Source organism: Episyrphus balteatus, chromosome 3 (genome assembly GCF_945859705.1).
Source record: "Episyrphus balteatus chromosome 3, idEpiBalt1.1, whole genome shotgun sequence".
Taxonomy (NCBI): Eukaryota; Metazoa; Arthropoda; class Insecta; order Diptera; family Syrphidae; genus Episyrphus; species Episyrphus balteatus.
Window position 1 is genome coordinate 48,888,907 of NC_079136.1, and position 21,227 is coordinate 48,910,133.

Genomic DNA, 21,227 nt, shown 5'->3' on the forward strand with positions numbered 1-21,227 from the left:
TTTAGAAATTAAATAATAGCTTAAGTCACGTGACAATAAAATATTAAAAAATTGACTTAAATACTAAAAATAATAACAATAAATGTAATTTTACTTGTGATTTTTGTAACAACTCAACTTAAGTTACCCCTACTTGAAGTAGGTGCTAACTAAAATATGCATTGATCTTTAAAAGAGTGTGACACTTTTATTCATAATTTTATGAATTATTCAACCATTATTCAAACAGACTCGTAAACTGAAATAAACTTTTGTAATCTGGGAAATGCAGTATGTCTTTTAAATTTATTTAATAACTTAGTTTCCAATATCCATTTTAGTTGTGTTACGGGTGTGACCTAAATAATTTAGTTATTTGTTTGTTTAATTAATTTGTTAATTTAATTGCAACTCTCTTAAACTAAAAACAAATACATAATATATGTATATAGTCACGAGCAAAACTGAATACATACTTTGATTTCACATTTTTTTTTAACGAAAATGCCTTCTTCGATAGATGGCAAAATGATATTGATGACTGACATATACATTTATAATTTTTATAATTTTCGATTGGAGTAATAACATTTAAAATAGGCGACATTTTTATTTATACTTTTTCAATGCAATTTTTCATTGTTATTTGGAGGGATGACAAATAGGATGACAAAACAAAGATTATAAAAATCGGTCCAGCACTTCTTAAGTTATAAATGGTGTAATCAACTGAAGTTTTTTTTAATATTAAGACCTTATAAGCTAAAATAAAATTTTTTAACAACATAAAACAAAAATAAATGTATCCACTTTTGCATTTTTTTGCTGTAAAAATTAATTTTTTCATATGCATAAGTCTTCTTATTCTGAATGAAGCTTTTGACTCTCTTTAAAATACTTTCAAAGCCCACTTATTCAGGACTCTTCCCCTAAGCTCTTCCCCTAAGCTCTTCCCAGTCTCTTGGCAATCACTCTTAGCCTGCCATTAATTCTGCATTCCACTTTAAAATTTCGCCTGACTTAAATTATACCATTAAATTTTGTTTTATTAAAAAAATTGGCCCTAGTAATGTATCAGAAACTCAGAGCGGAAATTTCTACTAGTTTATATGGTGCACTTCCGACAAGAAAAAGTCCTCCGATTCGTATGAAATCATAGAATTTTCCCCTCCACTCCGACGGAATACTGGCTAGGACCGAATAATTTTTATTAACTAATCGTTAAGAACTTCAAATAAAAAAGGTTTCACATACGCCACAGTGAACCCTAATTAAATCACAAAAAAAAAGGAAGCAGATTTTTTATTCCAAAATTATATATAAATGAGAAAAGAAGAATCGAAAAAAATTTCTTTTCCCATTTACATAATTTATCATGGAAAACTGAAATTTTAGTTTTATAACACAGAATTATGCATTTCCAGAATCTAAAAAATACCGAATTATGACTCACAGAATTTTTTCAAATCGAATATTTGCACCTACCTACAGAAATATAACCAACCCCTGGATACACAAACAGATTTTTAGTAATAAAATTGACATATTACTCTGAATAATGAAAGTACCTACATTTATAAAATAATAAAAAAAAAATCGAAGAAAAAAAAACAATGGTTTGTAATAGCTACAACAACAACAAAGACCGAACAAAATGGAAAAAAAAACAGTAAAAACCAGTTGAATATTTTAATTAAATGTTTAAACCTAAAATTTCTACTTATTTTCTGTTTGTATTTTCCCCAAACTCCTAAATTTCTTACACTTAGTTATTTCACCTTTTTTTCTTCTCTTAATTCCCTACATTCCATACAGAAATGCACACTACATTAATAAAAAACGTTTTTTTTTCTTAAACGACACATCAAATTAAAAGTGTTTCAAAATTGGCAAAAAGTGAAAACCGGAAATTACTCGAAAACGGCTCTAACGATTTTGATTAAAATATGCAGACGTAATATTCAAAGCAATTGCAATAAAACTGCATTTTTAGTTTTTCTCAAAAAAGTCAAATAACAAAAAAAAAATCGTTTTAATTTTTACCAAAATTTTGCCCAACATCAACAAAATTGCTCTAAAATTTATTAGAGACAGCTCTTGAAACCTACAAATAAACTTACATAAAAGTTTTTTAAACTGCAAGAGCAAGTAAGTGCTTAGACAAAAGTCTAAGTTTTTATTTGTTAACTTACTGAAACGTGACCCAACAGTTTATTGATAAAATGCTAACTACATTATTTTTTTAATCAGTTTGTATGGGGACAATGAAGTTGTTAATAATATTCTATCTATCAAGTTCAATAAATACTGATTCTATTGCTTAAAAAAAATTTTCATTCATAAGTTTTTCAGTTTATGCAGTTACTCACAACTCACACCCAAAAACTGTTGTGTTCTCTTATCGAATCGTCTATTCCCAAAATTAATAAAATTTGAATTCCTAAAAAAATTAAAAAAAAAAGTACTCGACGAGGATGGGATTCGAACCCACGCGTGCAGAGCACATTGGATTAGCAGTCCAACGCCTTAACCACTCGGCCACCTCGTCATGTTGCGAAGGGTTGGTTAAAAATTTGCAACACAACGGTTGAAAAGGTTTTCGGTTTGAATTTACACAGGGTGTTCGAAATTTGTTGTTTTTGTTTTGGAATGAAGAAGAAGTATTTAATTAATTCTTAAGATAATTTTTAGTAAAGAAGTTCATAATTTACAATTTTCTCCACTAAAAGTCGCTTATTGAAGATTGTCAGATATTAATTTGGAGAAAAACAATTTAAATAGTTGCACTATTGATAAAAATATTGCTTTGTTTTGTTGAATTGAGTGTTTTATTTTTCATAACCTAAAAAGAAGAAATTCATAGAAACAAATAATTTTATTCAAAAAGTTCAATAAATAAATTAAAACTAACAAATTAAAACAAAATCCACTCACACGCTTATAAAAATAAGATTATTAAATTAATCACTTAAACATACTACCGTGAAAGTATGAACTTTCTGGCAGAACGTATACACTATCAGGACGTCCATTAAAATCAAATCGTCCCTTCAACGATGTAGCAAATCCTGAATCTTCAACAAATGACTTTCTACCAAAGACAGGTGGTTCTTGGCGTAGAAATCCTTTACCTGGAAATGCACTCGACATCAATTCGGGCATGCTGAAGTCATAAGCTCCATTAGGCTGTCCATTCGATAAGAAATTAATGGGCAGACTCATAAATTGATTTAAAGAACTTCCATGGTATGGCGTTAAGGATTGTGAAGGTTGCGAAATGTAACCCAAACCTGGAGTGTACATATAAGGTGTCGGTGGCAAACGAACATAGTAAACTGGTGAGTTATCAACACTTTGTAATTTTGATGAACTGCTTAGTAGATCGGAAAAATCTTGCCTTGGACTGGCTCTCGATGAGCTGCTAAATAGATCTGAGAAATCTTGCCTTGGACTAGCAAATTGAACTGTATCATCGTCCATCATTGACGAAAAAGAACTACCACCAAAGAATCCCATTTTGGGTAGTCTGCCAGATTTTCGCTGATTTTTTGATTTTGGATCTGTTTAAAAAATAAAAAGTTGTTAGTTAAGCATTTAATTATGTAAAAATGTAATTTTTAACTTACTTAGTTTTTTCATTCCCATCAATTTGGAAAGAAATTTAGATGACTGAGATTTCATATTAACTTCTGATGCTGAAGTGTCTGTCATAGCCATCAGAAATATGGGTAAGAATAGTAAACATTTTGTTAACTCCATGATTTATTTTTAAATAAGCTGAAAATAAAAGATGAAGAAAAGATTTATTTAAAGCTCAACTAAATAATAAAACATTTTTTGGAGACTGATTAAGATAAACTTTTACTTTTAGACATGTCAATTGATTTATCGATTCGTGAAATTTGTTAAATAAAAAAAAAGTAAAGAAATCTGTGTTTGAGGTTAAAATCAGCTTTTGATGTTAACTAAGTACCTACATATTTATTTAAAAAATCAATCACGTCTTTCTTTTATTCCAGATTTGGAAGTAAATTTGGTTTTAAGAAAGAAAGTGAAAACATTGAATCAGCACTCAAGACAGTATAGTGTTTAATTATTTGAATTTGTACATAAAAAACACGTGCTCTTATTTAGGAAATTTTGAACATTTTAACATAATCAGATTTTCGAATGTAAATGCCAAATGGGAAGAGGAATATATGAAGACGTTAGCATTATGTTTGTGAATTTTGAACTGATCATAGATAAATCAGGTATTGGAACTTTATAATTATATTTGAGATTTCATTTAGAAAAAAATGTTACGTATACGCCACAGTAACTTATTTTTATATATAAAAAGTAGATCAAAACTCTTCTTCGATCTTCAAGACTAATGTATCAAACTAAAGCTTATACAACAAGCAACATACCCAAAAAGAAACTAGTTCTTTCAAGACTAGCAATAGAACCAGAGTACATTTCGTCTTACGTTTCGAAAATTAGAAAATTAACAAAAAAAAATAGAATTTCGTTTAGCTACCGATAAAAATAGTTTTTTTTTTATAAAAGAAACTCTTTTATTTTGGGGTCTAGTTTTATCTCGGAACAGAAATTCTTCCCATCGTTTTAAGAAGAACTTCTCAAAATTAACTTAAAAAATTGTAAATAAATAACAAGCAGACAAGAGTGGTTTAAAGTGGTTAGTCACTAGGCCTGCATGTCAAACATAAAATAAAATTTGTTTTCTTTAATTCAATAGTCTTTGTTTTAGTTAAATGCAAAAAGTTTAATGAACAAGCGTGTTAAAGTTTTAGAAAAAAAAAATAAATATTCCAATTTAAAAATATTGTTTTTAATCATAAAGTAGAATTTCTTTTTAAATTTTTAATCTTTTACTACCATCGCAAATATAGGGATTGTCCTATGCTTACAGAGATTCTATATTTAGAGATTTTAAATTTAGATAGATTTGATATTTAGACAGAAAAAGTGTTTTTTTCGAAGATCCTTAATACCAGTTATATAGGTAAATCTAACTTTCTCCGAGTATAAATTTAATTAATTTAATATTTTTATACGATAACTTTTTTAATATTTTAAACGCAAATAAAAAAAAAAAAACTGGGTCGCACGAACTTACTCTACTGATGAAAGTAGTTCCTATGTTTAAGCTTTTTAAACAAAATTTATGGATTAATTAAATTTTTATGGAATATCATAAGAAATGTAAAAGAATATCTGATTTTTTGTATAAAGTTTTAGAATTAAGTTTTGGAAAATCGTTGCATTTATTTTTTAAGCTAAGCCAACAATTTACCAAAAAGGAGACATTTTATTTTTATGAAACTTTGTTTTCAATTGTGGATTAATAACAAACATGCAATAGAATACAAAATTCAAAAAGTTTTTAGAGCTCTTATTAATTCAAAAAACAGTTTTCATATTTAAACTATTATTTCCATAAAATTTAAGGAACGTGACCTTAGAAAAAGTTCGTGCATTTTATTTTCTTTATTTTCAAAGCGATTATAGATAAAGAGTATTAAGGTGGTTTCAAATCTATGAAAAGCTCTGAAGTATAATCCTTTCACTTGGCCTGCTATAGGGGGTCGAATTCCCCAAAAACTTTTATCTTAAAAAAGTCGGTTTAAGATTAAAAAAAAAAAAATAATTTCCGCAAACTTGCAGATAAGCTTATTTGTTCTTTGAAGTTTTCTGGTATCACTCACTATTTCGAAATAACAATATTTTAAATTTTCTCAAATAAAAAAAAAAAAAAAAATGCATACTTTTGTGATTCATATGAAATTTTTAAGTTAACTTTTATAATTTTAATTTTATAATAATACAAGAAAACTTCGAAATGACAATTATAAGTAAAATTAACACTGTTACAAAAATGTAGATCATATTTGTTTATCTAAAACCTATTTTTTTGTTCACAAGTAAATGTGTGAAAAATCACCCTTTCACTATTGAAAACAATATAACCCGTGCTTTAATTAATTTTTAGGATAAACTCATTCCGAATGAACAAAAAATTAACTCCAACACTGTTAAATCCTAAATATAAATCGATCCTCAATGTCTTTGCATAATGAAGGTAATAAAAAAAACTTCACTTTTTTTAATTTGCTCCCAAACAACTCTAGAATTGACAATTAGAATTGTTTACTTGAGTTATTTTAACCACACGATTTCTATTAATTCAATGTTAACATATAAAAACCATTTACCAAGTTTTTCAACACGAAATTAATGTCAAAATGTCTAAAGGATAACTCTTTTTTAAGCGCCACTCTTGAGCACACTTTATAACACCGCAACAAACACGAAGCAAGTCCTTTTTTTCTTTTCTTACAAAAGAAACTATAACAAATCGCGTGAAAAACTTTAAGCCAACTACTGTTTGCGCACTGACCAAAACCACAACACACGTTTACAAAGCAATTTAGGTGCGATACTAATAAATCTTTACTTCTGTTGGAGCAGTTAAACCCTTGCGCTTGCGTGAGCCACCATCATGGTCATCATCATCCAGCAGACCATCAATATACTCGCACAGCTTTTGACTCTCCAAAGAACGTGCTCGGTGTGCTGCTCCTCGATGGTAAATTTTCAATTAAAATTCAGAGCACTAGTTCCATTGTAATGTATGTATCTTTCTATTTGTGTATCTTGGAAGTCGAAGTCTTCAAAGTCCAAGAGTTAACTCCTCTTCCATTATACCCATATCGTCTACAAATAGTTTAAGTTGCGCCTTGCGTTTTTTTTTTTCTCAGCATGTGCTTCCATTTCTTTCCGATTTGAATTTAAATACCAAAACTATAAGTAACAGTTAATATCATGGCAAATAAATTTGCCACTTGTCAATAAGACAACAATCTTAAACTTTGTTTGCCTTATTTTTGGGCTAGAAAAGTACAGTCGAATCCCTCTAACCAGAGTAAAAATAGAAATTGAATTTTTAAGAAAAAAAAGAAAAAAATCTTGGCCACCACACCACAGCTGCACCACCACCGTTTGGCGGAAAATTTAGGCGCACCCGCCGCACCACGACTGCACCAAGTCCGCAACATTTCAATTTGTATGAAAAATTGTCTGCACCATGATAAATAATTTTGGATTATTGAAAAATAAAAAAAAAAACTACAGACGAGAAGGAGATTCGAACCCGAGTATCCAGAACACCTTCAATCAGAAGTCGAACGCCTTAACCACTCGACCACCAAGTCATGTTTGTACGAACTGGCAATTTGTTGGTTAATACAAAATAACTTTAAAGACGACTTGAACATTTGTGTAAGCAAGAGACTAAAATTTTTGATCATGGTGCAGACGTGTTGCGGCGATGGTGGTGCACCGAATTGTTCATTCAAAATTGAATGGTGCAGATGTAGTGCAGTCGTGGTGTGGCGTACCAGCGTTTTTGTAATATTTTTTTCATTTTTTCGAAATGAAATGGTGCAGACCTGGTGCAGCGGTGGTGCGGAGGTCAAAAAGTGATGCCCAAATTCTTATTCTTTAATTTAATTATGTAGAATGTTCAGAGGCTCAGGGCCCACATCAGGCTCAGAGCGATTGGACTGTTGATGCCAATATGAATCTGGGTATTTCTGTAAAATTTACAAAAGTTCATGATCCGAATTTGAATTCTTTTTGACAACGATGGGGATGGCAGAGAAATTCCATGTTCCGATTAATTTGAATTTGTTCTTTCCAACATTCAGCCAACTACTCCAACCGTTACGACAATATAGTGTCAATGAGCAGAAGGAGGAGGAGGATGATACATATCTTCAGCGAAAAGCAGTTCTCTGATTGGCGTTTTGTCGAATCGAAGCGCAGTTCCATGCCACCAGTGCGCATACAAAACTGCTACTTTTAAGAAGAGCTTATTATCATCTTTGTGGCTATGACTGCACAGTGACTGTTGCTGCAACAAACACGAGTTAAAGAATCGCGATTGTGACATGTGTATGAGATGGATAGGACATTGCATGGAGCATAATAATTGGCATGCGGCTATGCGCTAGCAAGCAGCAGCGCCATCATCGCCATTTCTATATACTATACACATCCGCCTGCTTTGGCAATAACATACGTATAGATCGTTTTGGAAAAAGCATACCCCAACATATTTTCTTTTAATGACAGGTGATAGCCATTCAATTCGATCTAGTTAGTAAAATAAACGTTTAGCGGTGGCGGCGAAGCACGGTAAGCATGTTTTTTTTTTTATTGGTTTTTATTGTAGAAATCAATGATTGGGGGAATGAATGTTTTGAATGGGTCTTCTGTTTTTTTTTTTTTTTTGTTGGAATTTAATTACTCAACGTGAAACGAATGCAATTTGCATTGACCGTGAGTATGTAAACTTGGGTTTTCTATAATAATTGTGGTAAATATCTGCACAAAAAAGGCTTTCATCTTTAGAAAGTTATAAGTACCAGATGGTCGGCTCAAGAGCGTGACATCTTAGACAATCTCAGTATTTAAAGTTTAAAACATTTAATGACAAAAACGTAGAGTACACTAGTAGACTTAAATATTTAACGTAATACAGAAAGGCTGATTCAGACGTAGGGAATTCAATATCACTGGTCTGCAAAATTTAACTTTTTTTTTCTCCTTCAAATAATTGTTTGATATTATGACAGATTAGACTTTCTTGAATCTAAACCTTGTTTCAGAAAAATTCTATCAGGTACCATTTTTGTAAAAATGATTTTTGAAAAATGTGGGTAGTTTCTAAAAAATCAACCTTTTAGATTTATTTGAAGTCGTGCAAAATTAAAACTATTTGTAGCATTGAGCTCAAATTTGGAGGACTTATTCCTCGTAATATGGCCTATCGATTTACACCAAATATGTCCTTTTACATTAATTTTTACTCATGTTTTAAAATACTGATTTATAAAAAAAGCAGAAATATCGAAACCCTTTACTTTTTAGTAAATCCAACATGAACAAAAACACCTTAATTAAGAAAAATGTAAAATATCAACGCCCATTATATTTAAAAAGTCAAATATGTAAAGAAAACCATAATAAAATACATTAAAAAATAAATTGCACGACTGGGGTCGCACGTACTTGCTCTTATGCTTAAAGTAACTATAATGTTAAAGCTTTTTATTCAAGAAATTTAAAATTTGATATTTTGAAGAAATTTTATAAGTAGTATAAAAAAATTAAATCTGTTTTTATAATTAATTAAACTCCGTTTTAAATTATCTTAAAACAAAAAACAAATATGCCATTTTATTTCTTGTATAAAAAGGTATTTTTAGAAAAAAATTTTCGAAAATTGTAGGAGCCGTTTTTTAAAAAAATAATTTTTTATGTATAAAAATTTTTTAACATTTTTCAAAAAAAAAGTTGGTATGCTATTTTGAAGAAATAATTAATTTACACATAAAAACTAAATTTCAAAATTTTTCATTGATCCGTTTTCAAAAAATTGATTTTTCAAAAAAAAATTTTGAAATATTTTTTAAAAATCCAAAAATGCGTTTTTTGAAAATTTTCTAAATTTTTAATATTATCTTTACTTACACACGTTTGTATAAAAATTTTCATTTAAATCGGGTTAATGTTGTACGAGATATTCAGAAATGAAAAAACCCGTTCTATGACAGGTACCGTTAATAACGGTACAAAAAATATTTTTTTTATTTAAAAAGTTGGCTCTTATGTGTAGTACTACACACAAAAATTTTAATCAAAATCGTTAGAGCCGTTTTTGAAAAAAATTAACTTTTCTATTTCCGTTATATGGCAGGTACCGTTAGTTTTGGTCATAAAAAAAAAATTTCAATTTCCCCTCTAGGGAATCACCAAAAACTGCTAACTACCAAGTTTGAAGAAAATCACTTCACTCGTTTAGGCTGCAGCTCCAGATAGAGACAGACACACAGACAGACAGACAGACAGACAGACAGACAGACAGACAGACAGACAGACAGAATTGCCGGACCCACTTTTTTGGCATTCTCCATCATCGTAATGTCATGTAAAATTGTTATCTCGAGTTCGATTTTTTTTACGAATCCTAAACTTGCCCTATAGTACCTATATCGCAAGTAAAAATTTGTACGTGTTTTGTAATTTTATATACTATTTATCTATTTATAAATATCTTATTTGTAATAAACCATTCGATAAACTGACTTATAAAGCTTCAGATTTCTTTCTCCTAGAAACAAAAGTATACTTTTCTTAAAATTTTTGATGTGCTGAGTTAGAATCCGAAGTCAAAAAAATTCTATCACGTGAGGATTTTAAGATATTCGCATTAAAGTATCACAAAATCAAGATTTTTCTTAGAAAATCTCAATAAGAACTACTATATCTCACAAACCAGAGCTGACCGAAATTTTTTGAGTTCGGATTCAAAATCAGCACACTAAAGTCCATTAGAAAAGTATATTTTTTTCTAGGGAGAAAGATATAATAATTTTTAGAGATAAGTTTTTTTTAAGAAAAGAGATATTGAGAAGATTGAAACTGAATTTGAAAGAAAAAAAATAAGTTCTTTTATAAACCGTAAGAATTTTAATTGAAAAATATTACATTATGCCAAAATATTTCTTCGAAAACAGCAAAAAAATGGGTTTTTGAGATTGTCTAACGGGAATATCTAAAAAACGTGACGTACTACATCAATTCTGACTTCGGATTCGGAATCAGCATACAAAAATCTTTTAGAAAAGTATAGTTTTATTTAAAGGAGGATTTCCTTGCAGACCAGTGTATTCAGGAGCTTCGTAATCTAATGGAATTTGTTAACAGTTACTTCATAGTGGGAAGGTGTTAACTATGCTCTGGTTTATTAAACCCATGCGAGAACAGACGATCTAAGCGGTTTCTGGATATTTCTTGGACCATAATTTTCTATTTCATCTAATAAACAGATTTATCCATATTTTATTTATAAAATCTTATAAAGTATGCATTCTCTGGTGATTGAACTAATATTATTGGAGCAACGAACAGTCATTCTTATTTGGATGGAATGTAACAGTTTTTGTTCAGGTTGTTTCTTTAAAGAGCATTCTCTTTAGGCTCCAAATTTAACGACCCCAAAATGATGTCAATATTATCAGTTAAAGAAATATCTATTCTTTTTATGATAAAATAAATTTTTGATAAGGAAAATGTTTATTATTCCCTACATTCTCTTTGTTCATAAGTCTAGCCATTTCACCAAGTTTTTTTTCCATTTCTGTTTTGAGCTACTCCGACAAAATTAAAAGATACATATCGATACCTTCCCGTAAGAATTCATAAGGCGACATTTTTTTCGAAAATTACTTTTTGATGTGGAAATATACTATGAGCCAATAAAAGTCGTTTTATGTTTCATCAATAAATACCTAAGGCCTTCCAAATTGTTTGATACTCTATGCAAAGTTTTGCGTATTTGATGCATGTAAATCAATTTTTTGTAAAACAAAGAATTTTTTTAATTTTTTAAAAGAAAATTTGGTATTCCAATCTAAATAAATAATTAATCCACATATATTAAGAGAGTTTAAGAAAAATTCACTTCGGTTTGAAACAAATGATTTTTCAAAGAAATAAAAAAAACTATTTTTTTTTAATCCAAAATCTATTTTTTTTGATTATTTTACTTAATATTTAAATAAAAATTGCTAAACATAAAAGTTTTCTTAGAAATCGGTTAAGTCGTTTAAGAGAAAATCAGAAATCGAGAAAAAGGTTCAATGGCAGATATCGTTGATAAGGTTTCAAAAAATATTTTTTTTATTTTTTTCATTTTAAAAGTGGGATAAGGACAGTATCTATGCGTTTTTTAATCATATTTATTAGAGCCGTTTCTGAGAAAAACAACTTTTTTTTTATTTTGGTCATATTTAAAGTATCGTATATTTTGATGTTAAATAAAATTCAATTTCCTTTCTATTGAATCACCTAAAACGCTTAACTATTAAATTTTGAAAACGACCCATAATAAAAATAGTAAAAAATTATTAAAATATGTACATCTACCGGTATTTCTAAAATTTGAGTTTTTTACAATTTTTTTCAATTTCTCATACTCACTTACTGCTTTCATTATTATATTTGTTGAAACTTTTAAGGTTATATTTGTTGGAATTGAACACTTTGCAAAGAAGCTGCGAAAAATAAGCGAAGGAAAAAAATCATTTTTTCATATAAAATCGTTTTTTTTTTTTTTCTTAACAACTTCAACCGATTTGAGCGAACGATATTATATTTTTTTTTTACATAGGTATTATGAAACCTTAGGCCTAATAAAACTTTTGACCACTATTACATTGCAAAATTAGGGTACTTTTTTTCGGCCATACAAAAGTGACACACCCTATTTCGTATACCAGATAACACCTACATTGATTATAAGAGCCATTTTTATTTTAATTGGCTTCTATTCTAAACTATCTTTCCTATGTTAGCTTTTTTAATAGATTCTGTCTTTTTTTATCAAAAATTTGTTTTTATCTAAAATTATTTACCTACTTAGCAGCAAAAGTGTTTAATAGCTCTCATAACTAAAATAAAATAAAATGATTCCTTTATTTACGAAACAAGTTCTAAGTAATCATTCCTTCCATTTAAGGTATTTATTAGTTTATTCGAATTTGAAAATACCTTTTTATTTATGCCAAACTTAAGGTAAACATTGACTTAGCTGCCGAGTTAAAATACAAAAAAAAAAAAAAATAAAATGCACGACTGGGTCGCACGAACTTGCTCTTAGAGTTAAAGTTTTTTTTTTTTTTTTTTTTTTTTTGACGGGAGGAAATCTTCAAAAGACACTTGGCAGTATTCGACACCAAGTAGTGTGGGACTCTTAACCACTAAAACCACCTCTTTATCAGGACCAATCTTGAGAGATCGACATCAGATTTTTCTTTCTTAACTTTGTAAAATCACTTTGGGGGAAGTTTAAACTTTTAATACTTTCCCATGTTTTTTTAGACCATAAGCTCATGAGGCTTGGTTCTTCTTAATCTCCGAACATGGTTTCTTGTATTCAAGACGGACACCATTTCAGAATTGGTATGACATTGCAGTCTCTGATTATGGGATACAGCGTATTTTTTAACAACTTCTGTAACCGTTTCTATTTGTAAGTCACGATGTAGATCGCTATTTCTTATGTACCAGGGTGCATTAACTATTCCACGAAGGACTTTGTTTTGCAATTTTTGGATGATTTCGGTATTTGTTTTCTTTGTACAGCCCCATAATTGGATACCATAGGTCCAAACAGGCTTTAGTACTTGATTATACAGCATTATTTTGTTTTGGGTTGATAAATCAGAGTTGTTACCAAGTAACCAGTACATTTTTCTATATTTCAAGTTTAGTTCTTCTCTTTTCTTTTTGATGTGCTCTTTCCACTTTAGCTTTGCATCCAAAGTCATTCCAAGGTATTTGGCCGTATTGGCGTAAGGTACAGCTTGATTAATAATTAATAATTATTAATGAATATTGGAATATTGTTTATCTTTTTATTTGTAAAGTTTATATGTGAAGATTTTGTTTCATTGAGTTTGATACGCCATTTTTCGGTCCAATCTCTGACTGTGTCGACGGCATATTGCAGCTTTACTGCTCCCCTAGAGACACATTTGTCGGGTACCAAAATTGCGGTATCATCTGCAAAAGTAGCCATTATGGTGTGATTCCCAACTGGGATATCCCTTGTGTATAGTAAATACAGGGTAGGACCTAGGACACTTCCTTGTGGTACACCGGCTTCTATTTTCTTCAATTCCGAATATTCTTGATCGTACCTTACTCTAAACAATCGGTCTGAGATGTACGATTTTAATATTTCATAGTACTGTCTGGGAAGATCCCTTTGCAGTTTGTACTCAAGTCCCTCATGCCAAACCTTGTCAAAGGCTTGAGCAACATCTAAGAAAATAGCTGAACAGACTTGTTTTTCTTCTAATGCTTTTTCTATTACATCCGTTATTCTATGAACTTGGTCTATCGTGGAATGTTTATTTCTAAAGCCAAACTGATGATTTGGGATTAACCTTCTTTCTTCTATAATTTTGCTAAGTCTCTTCAGAAGCAGTTTTTCAAAAACTTTTGCCATAATTGGTATAAGCGATATTGGTCTGTAAGACGTCACTTCTGTAGGTGGCTTACCTTGCTTGGGTATGACAATAACTTCAGCAATTTTCCAATGGTGTGGGACATACCGTTGCTTAAGGCATGCATTTATTATATATTGGAGTTTTATGAAGGCTTTCAAAGGCATTTCTTTCATAACCTGAGCAGTAATAAGATCGTAACCTGGTGATTTTTTATTTGATAGTTGATGTAAACACATACTTTTTACTTCTTTTAATCTTACAATTGGTATTTCACTTTCATCTATCTTATCAACAAGCTGTAAGCTATTTTCAGCCGCGTTTGTTGGGTATGGCTTAAAAACATTCGCAAGATGCTCCGCGAAAAGGTTAGCTTTTTCTTTTGGGTTACCGATCCATTTCCCATCTTGAGATTTCAAGGGAGAGTTTAGTAACTGCGGTCTTTTCAGGCGCTTGGCTGCTTTCCATAGCGAAAAATCGGTTGAAGCATCAGTCGTTAAATTCTTTAGGAATGTACTGAGTGAATCATTTTTGAATTTATAAATTTGTTTTTTAAGATTGTTGCTTATACGGTTAAACGTTGTTTTATCATCTGGAAATCTAGTATTTTGCCATTTTCTTCGAGCTCTTCTTTTCTCTATTATCAACTCTCTTATCTCTAAAGGATATTTTATTTCATTTTGTCTTCTATTAGAAAATGTTGGAGTACTTTCTTCAGCGGCCTGTTGCACATCAGCAATAAATTGTTCCACTTCATGGTCAATTTGCTCGATTGTATCCATAGGAGATCTTAAATTTATAAAACTTAAAAGCCTTTCTCTAAAATCACTCCAGTTTGTTTTCTTATTTACAAGCTTTGGATTACTTTTTTCTATTACTTCCAATTCACTTAGTGATAGAATCACTGGAGTATGATCTGATGACAAGTCATAATTACCTTCGACACTAATGTGATTTCGTTTGATTCCTTTAGCTACGAAAAAGTCAATAAGGTCTGGTATTTTGTTAGTATCGGAAGGCCAGTAAGTAGGCGACCTGGAGGAATAGAATTCGCAATTGTATTTACGGCCTGCTTGGAAAAGTCTTTTGCCTTTAGTTGATATAAGTCTTGAACCCCAATGGGTGTGTTTCGCATTGAAGTCTCCACCAACAAGAAAGTTATGCCCAAGAAGATTTAATAGATCTGTATAGTCATCTTCTGTCGGGGAGCGCCTTGGTGGGCAGTATATAGCTGCTATCTTAAACTCTTTCTTTTTCATACCAATACTAATAGTTGTTACTTGCATATTTTCATTAGTAAGCTTGGTTTCTTCATAATGTTTTAAGCTTTCTTTTATAAGAATCGCCGATCCACCTCTTGCCTTGTCAGCTGGATGTGGAGCGTGGTAACATGAATAGTTTTCTATTACATTATCTAGACTTTGTCCATTGGAGAAGTGAGTTTCGGACACCAGGCAAATATCTATATGTTCTAGATCTAAAGTTGCTTAAAGTTAAAGTTGCTTAAATGTTTAAGGGCCAATTTATTGAGCCTCCATTAAATTTTGAAATTTATCGCTTTAGTTAACGGCCTCGTTAAACTATTGTCGCCTTTAAGTATACATCATTAAAAATTCATTTAATTCACTCTTCTTTAGTTAAAGTCATTACTTTTAATGGAAACTTTAAATTTAAAACTCTGTTAAAAATATCCTAGGGATTTTTTATTTTGTTTGAAAAATAATCTGTCAAAAGCTACAATTTTGTCAAATCAAATAGATTTGAATTGGAAGAAAAACCAAAAAACTATGACCCGTAAGTATTTTGCAGCTGAAAACGCCAGAAAATGCAAGAGATTAACGATATACCAGTGGTAACCAAAGAATGCTACAACCTACAATTGAAACCATGAGAAGAAGAAGGAGTTAAGTGAAATTTTGAATTTTTTCCATCGGTGTCAAATAACAACTTAAATTTATCGGCATTCATCTCGTGTCATTGGTTTAGAAGTAAGCTTTATATCTCTTCTTCTCATGGCTTCAATTGCAATGTTATGTATGTTATGTTTGTATTATGCAGCATCTCAAAAATGATTAGTTTTGAAGTGGAGAATATAATCTAGTAGATCTAGTATTTTCTGTGCGAAGTAGACAAGAAATGCATTAATTTCTTTGAATTTTGTTCTTTTTTATGGTACAAATGCATATGTGTATACCTACAAAAAATTCTAGTCTGGACTTTTTTCATAATTGTGATGTTTTTTTAATAATTATTTAGCTCATTTGACATTTTTCAAATAAAATAATAATTCAAATAAAAAAAATAAATGAAATGACATTTGACACTAATGGAGAGTGAATAAATAGAAATTCTGTTTAAAACCTCCATTAGCTCTAAAAATCCCTCTTAAAAGGTCGAATTTGGTGTTTTAACTGAAACTACTTTTAAATTTAATGCTCAATTAGTTAATGATGCCAAACTTCAAAAAAATCCTTAAAAGAGACTGAATTAAACGAAATTGGTTTTTAATTTTAAAATTCCTTTTTTTAATGGCGATTTAAGTTTAATGGAGAGTCAATAAATTGGGCCTAAGACTTTTTATATAGAAATTTGGAAAATGTAGGTACCTACTATACATATAATTATAATATATACCTATATAATAAAATCTGAAATCAAATTGCCCTCCAAAACAAGTATGCAATTTTGATTGATATATTAACATGCATTTATAGAAAAAAAAATTTTCAAAATCGTAAGAGCCGTTTTTTAAAAAACTAATTTTTTATAAATAAGTTTTTGGAAAAAAGTTTTTAAATCAAATTGGTATGCCATTTTGTAGAAATCACGAATCAACATCTAAAAACAAAATTTCAAAAAAATTCAATGTCCCGTTTTCGAATTTGATTTTTCAAAAAAAAATTTCAACATTTTTTTTTAAATCCAAAAATAATTTTTTTTTTAAAATTTTGTTTTTGGTTTATATTTAAATTATATAAATGCTTCTTCACAAAAAGTTTCGTTGAAATCGAATAAGAGCTTTCAGAGATAATCGGATTTGAAAAATACGGTTCTATGGCAGGTACCTACCGTTAATAATGATTTTCAAAAAAAAATTTTTTATTGAAAGATAGACCATGTCTTAAAACTAACATTTGAATTTTTTAAACAAAATCGTTGGAGCGGTTTTTGAGAAATTTCAATTTTACTAAAATCGGTATATGACAAGTACCGTTATTTTTGGTCCAAAAAAATTAATTCCAAAAACCCCTCTGGAGAGGCGCCAAATAATGCTACATACCAAGTTTGACATCAGTCGGTTCATCCTTTTTTTTGTACGAATGCATAACTTGATAGTACCTATATCGCAAGTAAAAATAAAAACAAAGCAAAGTGCCTTATTTGATAATAAATTTAACCCATGTCGGAATCTCCAAATCTTTATTAAAAAAAAAAAAAAATTTTTCCAACAAAAAAAATAAATGAATTTCAATTCATTTTATTTTAATTTTTCATATTCAATTCATTCAACTAGCATACAATTAAATAAACATTTTTAAGATAAAAATCTTATCAAGGTTCCTATCTCGCCGTTGGCAACATGACGAGGTGGCCGAGTGGTTAAGGCGTTGGACTGCTAATCCAATGTGCTCTGCACGCGTGGGTTCGAATCCCATCCTCGTCGACCTTCTTTTTAAAAAGAAATTTCAATGACATTAAGCAAAATGTTAGAATTTACCTTAAAAGGTAAGTGTTGACGAAAAATAAAACATCTTTGTCCGTAGAATAATGCAAAAATAAATTTGGAAGTTTGCATTCGGATCCAATTCAAAAATAGACTTTTAGTTAGAGCAATGATAACAAGAAATGTTTATTCAAACTCAGGTTTTTAACCGTTTCTGGAAATAAAATCTAAGTGCAATTCAATTTTTTAAAATGCCTCGAAATAGGACGTTTCTTCTGTTATTATTATTATTATTTTTTTTTTTTGAAAAACTCAATTTGCTGATGATTTTTTTTTTAATTTTGTTTTTATGTGTCGGATAATAATTTTATTGAAAAATGTTTGAAAATTCAAATTAAAAAATGTCTAAAAATTCTTTTTTTATAAGAAAAAATATATGACATGCATAGCATAGGTACATTAGAGATATATTTTTAAGTTTAAAAACAAAATTTATATTTTCTTTCATATAATACAAAATTAAATTAAAAAAAAAAAAACATTCGAAACAACTTTTACGATACTAACAAGAACCATGACGAGCTATTTTCATTTCATTGAATTTTATCTCATTTCATTTTATTTGAAAATATTTCAATTCAACAGATAAAGAATCGTTAACTCTTACTCTTATTAAAATACACAATTTTGTACCCAATTTTTCGTGGTTTAGATTGGACGTGGTTCACATTGTGACGAAAATTTAATTAAAAAAAAAAAATATAAAAAGTAAATCGACGAGGATGGGATTCGAACCCACGCGTGCAGAGCACATTGGATTAGCAGTCCAACGCCTTAACCACTCGGCCACCTCGTCATGTTGAAAAATGGTGGGCAGATTTCTGTTTTCCCAATTTTAAGACCCCAAAAAAAGAGAGTTGAAAGGTCAATAATGAAATTATTATTATTATTCATATTCTTACAGTTTCTATAACCAATATAAATCATATCAGTAGTCATAGAATAGAGGAACAAATTCCAATACCGACAAAAAAATCTAAACAAACATTTCTGATCAAGCTTTATCAATGAATCACCACAATTATTGTTATTATAGTCTGTATCAGTGAAATTCTTTTACTAGAAATACCTAATTGTTGAACAATATTATTAATAAATATTGTTTAATAATTCGATTCATGTACTTGCTCTCGTACAATAGGTATCTATTTAGGGTTAAAAAAAAGCTTTGTCTATTCTGAATCTTTTTTTTACCATTGTTTGTCTCAAAGATAGGTAGTCATGTTGATAAATCTAGTTATCATAGAAAAAGCTAGGTTCAAGAGCTAAAAGCATATCAACCTATCTGCTTAAGGGAAAAAAAAACAAATAATGAATAAATGTAAAAAGAAGACATGAGTTTAACGAATCAATAGTGTATTTGATACATAGATAAAGAAGAACTGCTGTGATTAGAAATTGAGGATGAATTGCGCACCTCTCTATCTATTCTTTTATATTTTTATACAATTTTTAGCGTATTTTATTTAATTTTATTGAAGGCTTGAGCCATATTTTAAACAAACTTTTAGATGTAAAAAAACAATTGTTTTATTTAAAATTTATTATCAAATTTTTTCAATTCAAAATCAAAATTTTGGAAAAATTAGTTTTTGGATCTAAAAAAATTAAATTTTTTTTTGAAAAATAAGATTATCTTTGAATTTTTTTTTTTGGAAATTTTGTTTTTTTTTTTTTTAATTTATTTGCCGCTATAACGATTTTATTTTTTTTTTTTTCTAAAAATGCACCTCAGTTTGAAAAATCAAATTGAATATTTTTTTACATTACATTTACAATACAATTTTTGCATAAAAAGTTTTCAAGTTGCTAAAATTTTTAAATTTTAGTTGTGTAAATCCAATTTTTCAGTATTGTATTTTTTTTTTGACTAATATATTTTTAAATAACATATTTTTATTTTTTTAATTTAAAAAAAAACACGAAAATTGTATTGTTACGCCCTTGAGCTTTAAGTGGCTCATTCTTCATTCGTAAAATAAAAATTAAAAAAATATAAACTTCTTTCTTCAAAGAACAAAAAAAAATTTTTTGAAATGAATTTAATCACCAAAAAGTAGGTAGGTACTTACCTAATTAAAAAAAATTTATTTCAAATAAACTGCTTTAATATGGACAGCCAGTGGTAAACAAGCCAACTGGCTTCATTATTTAGGTAGCTATCCATTTTTTAATTATTTATATCGGTTCAGCTTTGAGGGTCACTGTGGTGTATGCGGAACTTTTTTTTGACTGTCAATTCTTAAAAATCCGATATCACTGTTATTTTTGCTTCTAAAAAGATTTAACTTCTAAGGATTTAAGTTTGATAATTTCTTTTACAGTAGCTTTAAGATAGCCTTCAGAAAAGATTAAACCAAAAACGTAGTAAACAATGTTCAAAGTATGAGTTGGATTTAACTAACAGGAATTGAAAAAAAAAAGAAACTGGATTTAAAAAAATATATAAAATTTAATAGCTGTTGAGTTCTTTTTACGTTTTATCAAATTTCATAATTTTTTTTTTTTTAATTTTACCTATAAGGTTTTAAAATTTAATACTGTAAATGAATTTTGCTATAAAAATTGACATTTCAAAAAATGTCTTTAACTAAAGTTTTTTCTACAGTCAGACCAAAACTTACAGCGGAAGCAAAAAAAAGGTCATGAAGCACTTCTCTGATTGTCCTACTCGGCATCGACTTGCTTCCAGTATTATAGATTAAAGTTTCCAAGTCTAAAAGAATACTTGACATATTTTAAGTAATAACCGAATGTGACTTGATAAAGTAAATAAAAAAAAAAAAAAACATAAATACAAAACTCTTATTAAAATTATAAAAAACTCATGGGCGCCTCAGAGTATGCACTTGTTGTTGTTCACAACAAAAAAAAAAAATTATGAATTCGAAATATGGTAGGTAACATCCAAAAGCCATTTAAAAGCATTCAACTGATCGTCAATATACCAAACAATGTATAAATATAAATCAAAAAGCCTGAATCACAATTTAAGGTGTCTTTCTATGGGAAATCTTAACTTTAACTTTCCTTTGTAAAACCTTTGATTATCTGATTTTTTAAGTTTTAAAATCAACAAAATAAATAATCTTCTTTCCCTAAATAACTTTCCCCAACAATTTCACTCTCATTTTCTATTGAAACAACAAAAAATACATAAAACATTTCTTTTAACACGTTCGTGTATTTAATTTTAATTATTATATCTCTTCATCACACGATCTGATTTATTGACTTTATACGCGACTTTGTATAGCTAAAGGTTTAAGATAATCTTTAAATAAACGAAAATGATTAAGTAACATCGAGATCGGAACTTGATGGAAACGGAAGAGAGGCGCTAACTCTATTTAATTTTTATTCAAATTCCAGATCAATTTAAGCAGAAAAAAACCTCATAGAGTATCAAATTCCCCATAGACCGCTGCTGTTTAATTGCATTA

At 29.2% G+C, this 21,227-nt stretch overlaps 1 protein-coding gene and 3 non-coding genes across 4 annotated transcripts; 1 reads left to right on the top strand and 3 right to left on the bottom strand.

Moving 5' to 3' along the window:
- Positions 1 to 2,445: 2,445 nt before the first annotated feature.
- Trnas-gcu (transfer RNA serine (anticodon GCU)) lies at positions 2,446 to 2,527 on the bottom strand. The gene has a single exon. It is a non-coding gene; the product is annotated as a tRNA-Ser (tRNA).
- A 308-nt stretch (positions 2,528 to 2,835) lies between these two features.
- On the bottom strand, positions 2,836 to 3,749 carry LOC129916745 (uncharacterized). Its single transcript, XM_055996866.1, has 2 exons — positions 3,606 to 3,749; positions 2,836 to 3,539 (listed from the first exon to the last, which is right to left on the bottom strand). The coding sequence occupies exons 1-2, from the start codon at positions 3,736 to 3,738 to the stop codon at positions 2,944 to 2,946; spliced, it is 729 nt and encodes a 242-aa protein (XP_055852841.1). The 5' UTR covers positions 3,739 to 3,749; the 3' UTR covers positions 2,836 to 2,943.
- Positions 3,750 to 17,642: 13,893 nt separating this feature from the next.
- Positions 17,643 to 17,724, top strand: Trnas-gcu (transfer RNA serine (anticodon GCU)). Its single transcript has one exon. It is a non-coding gene; the product is annotated as a tRNA-Ser (tRNA).
- A 774-nt stretch (positions 17,725 to 18,498) lies between these two features.
- Positions 18,499 to 18,580, bottom strand: Trnas-gcu (transfer RNA serine (anticodon GCU)). Its single transcript has one exon. It is a non-coding gene; the product is annotated as a tRNA-Ser (tRNA).
- Positions 18,581 to 21,227: the final 2,647 nt, after the last annotated feature.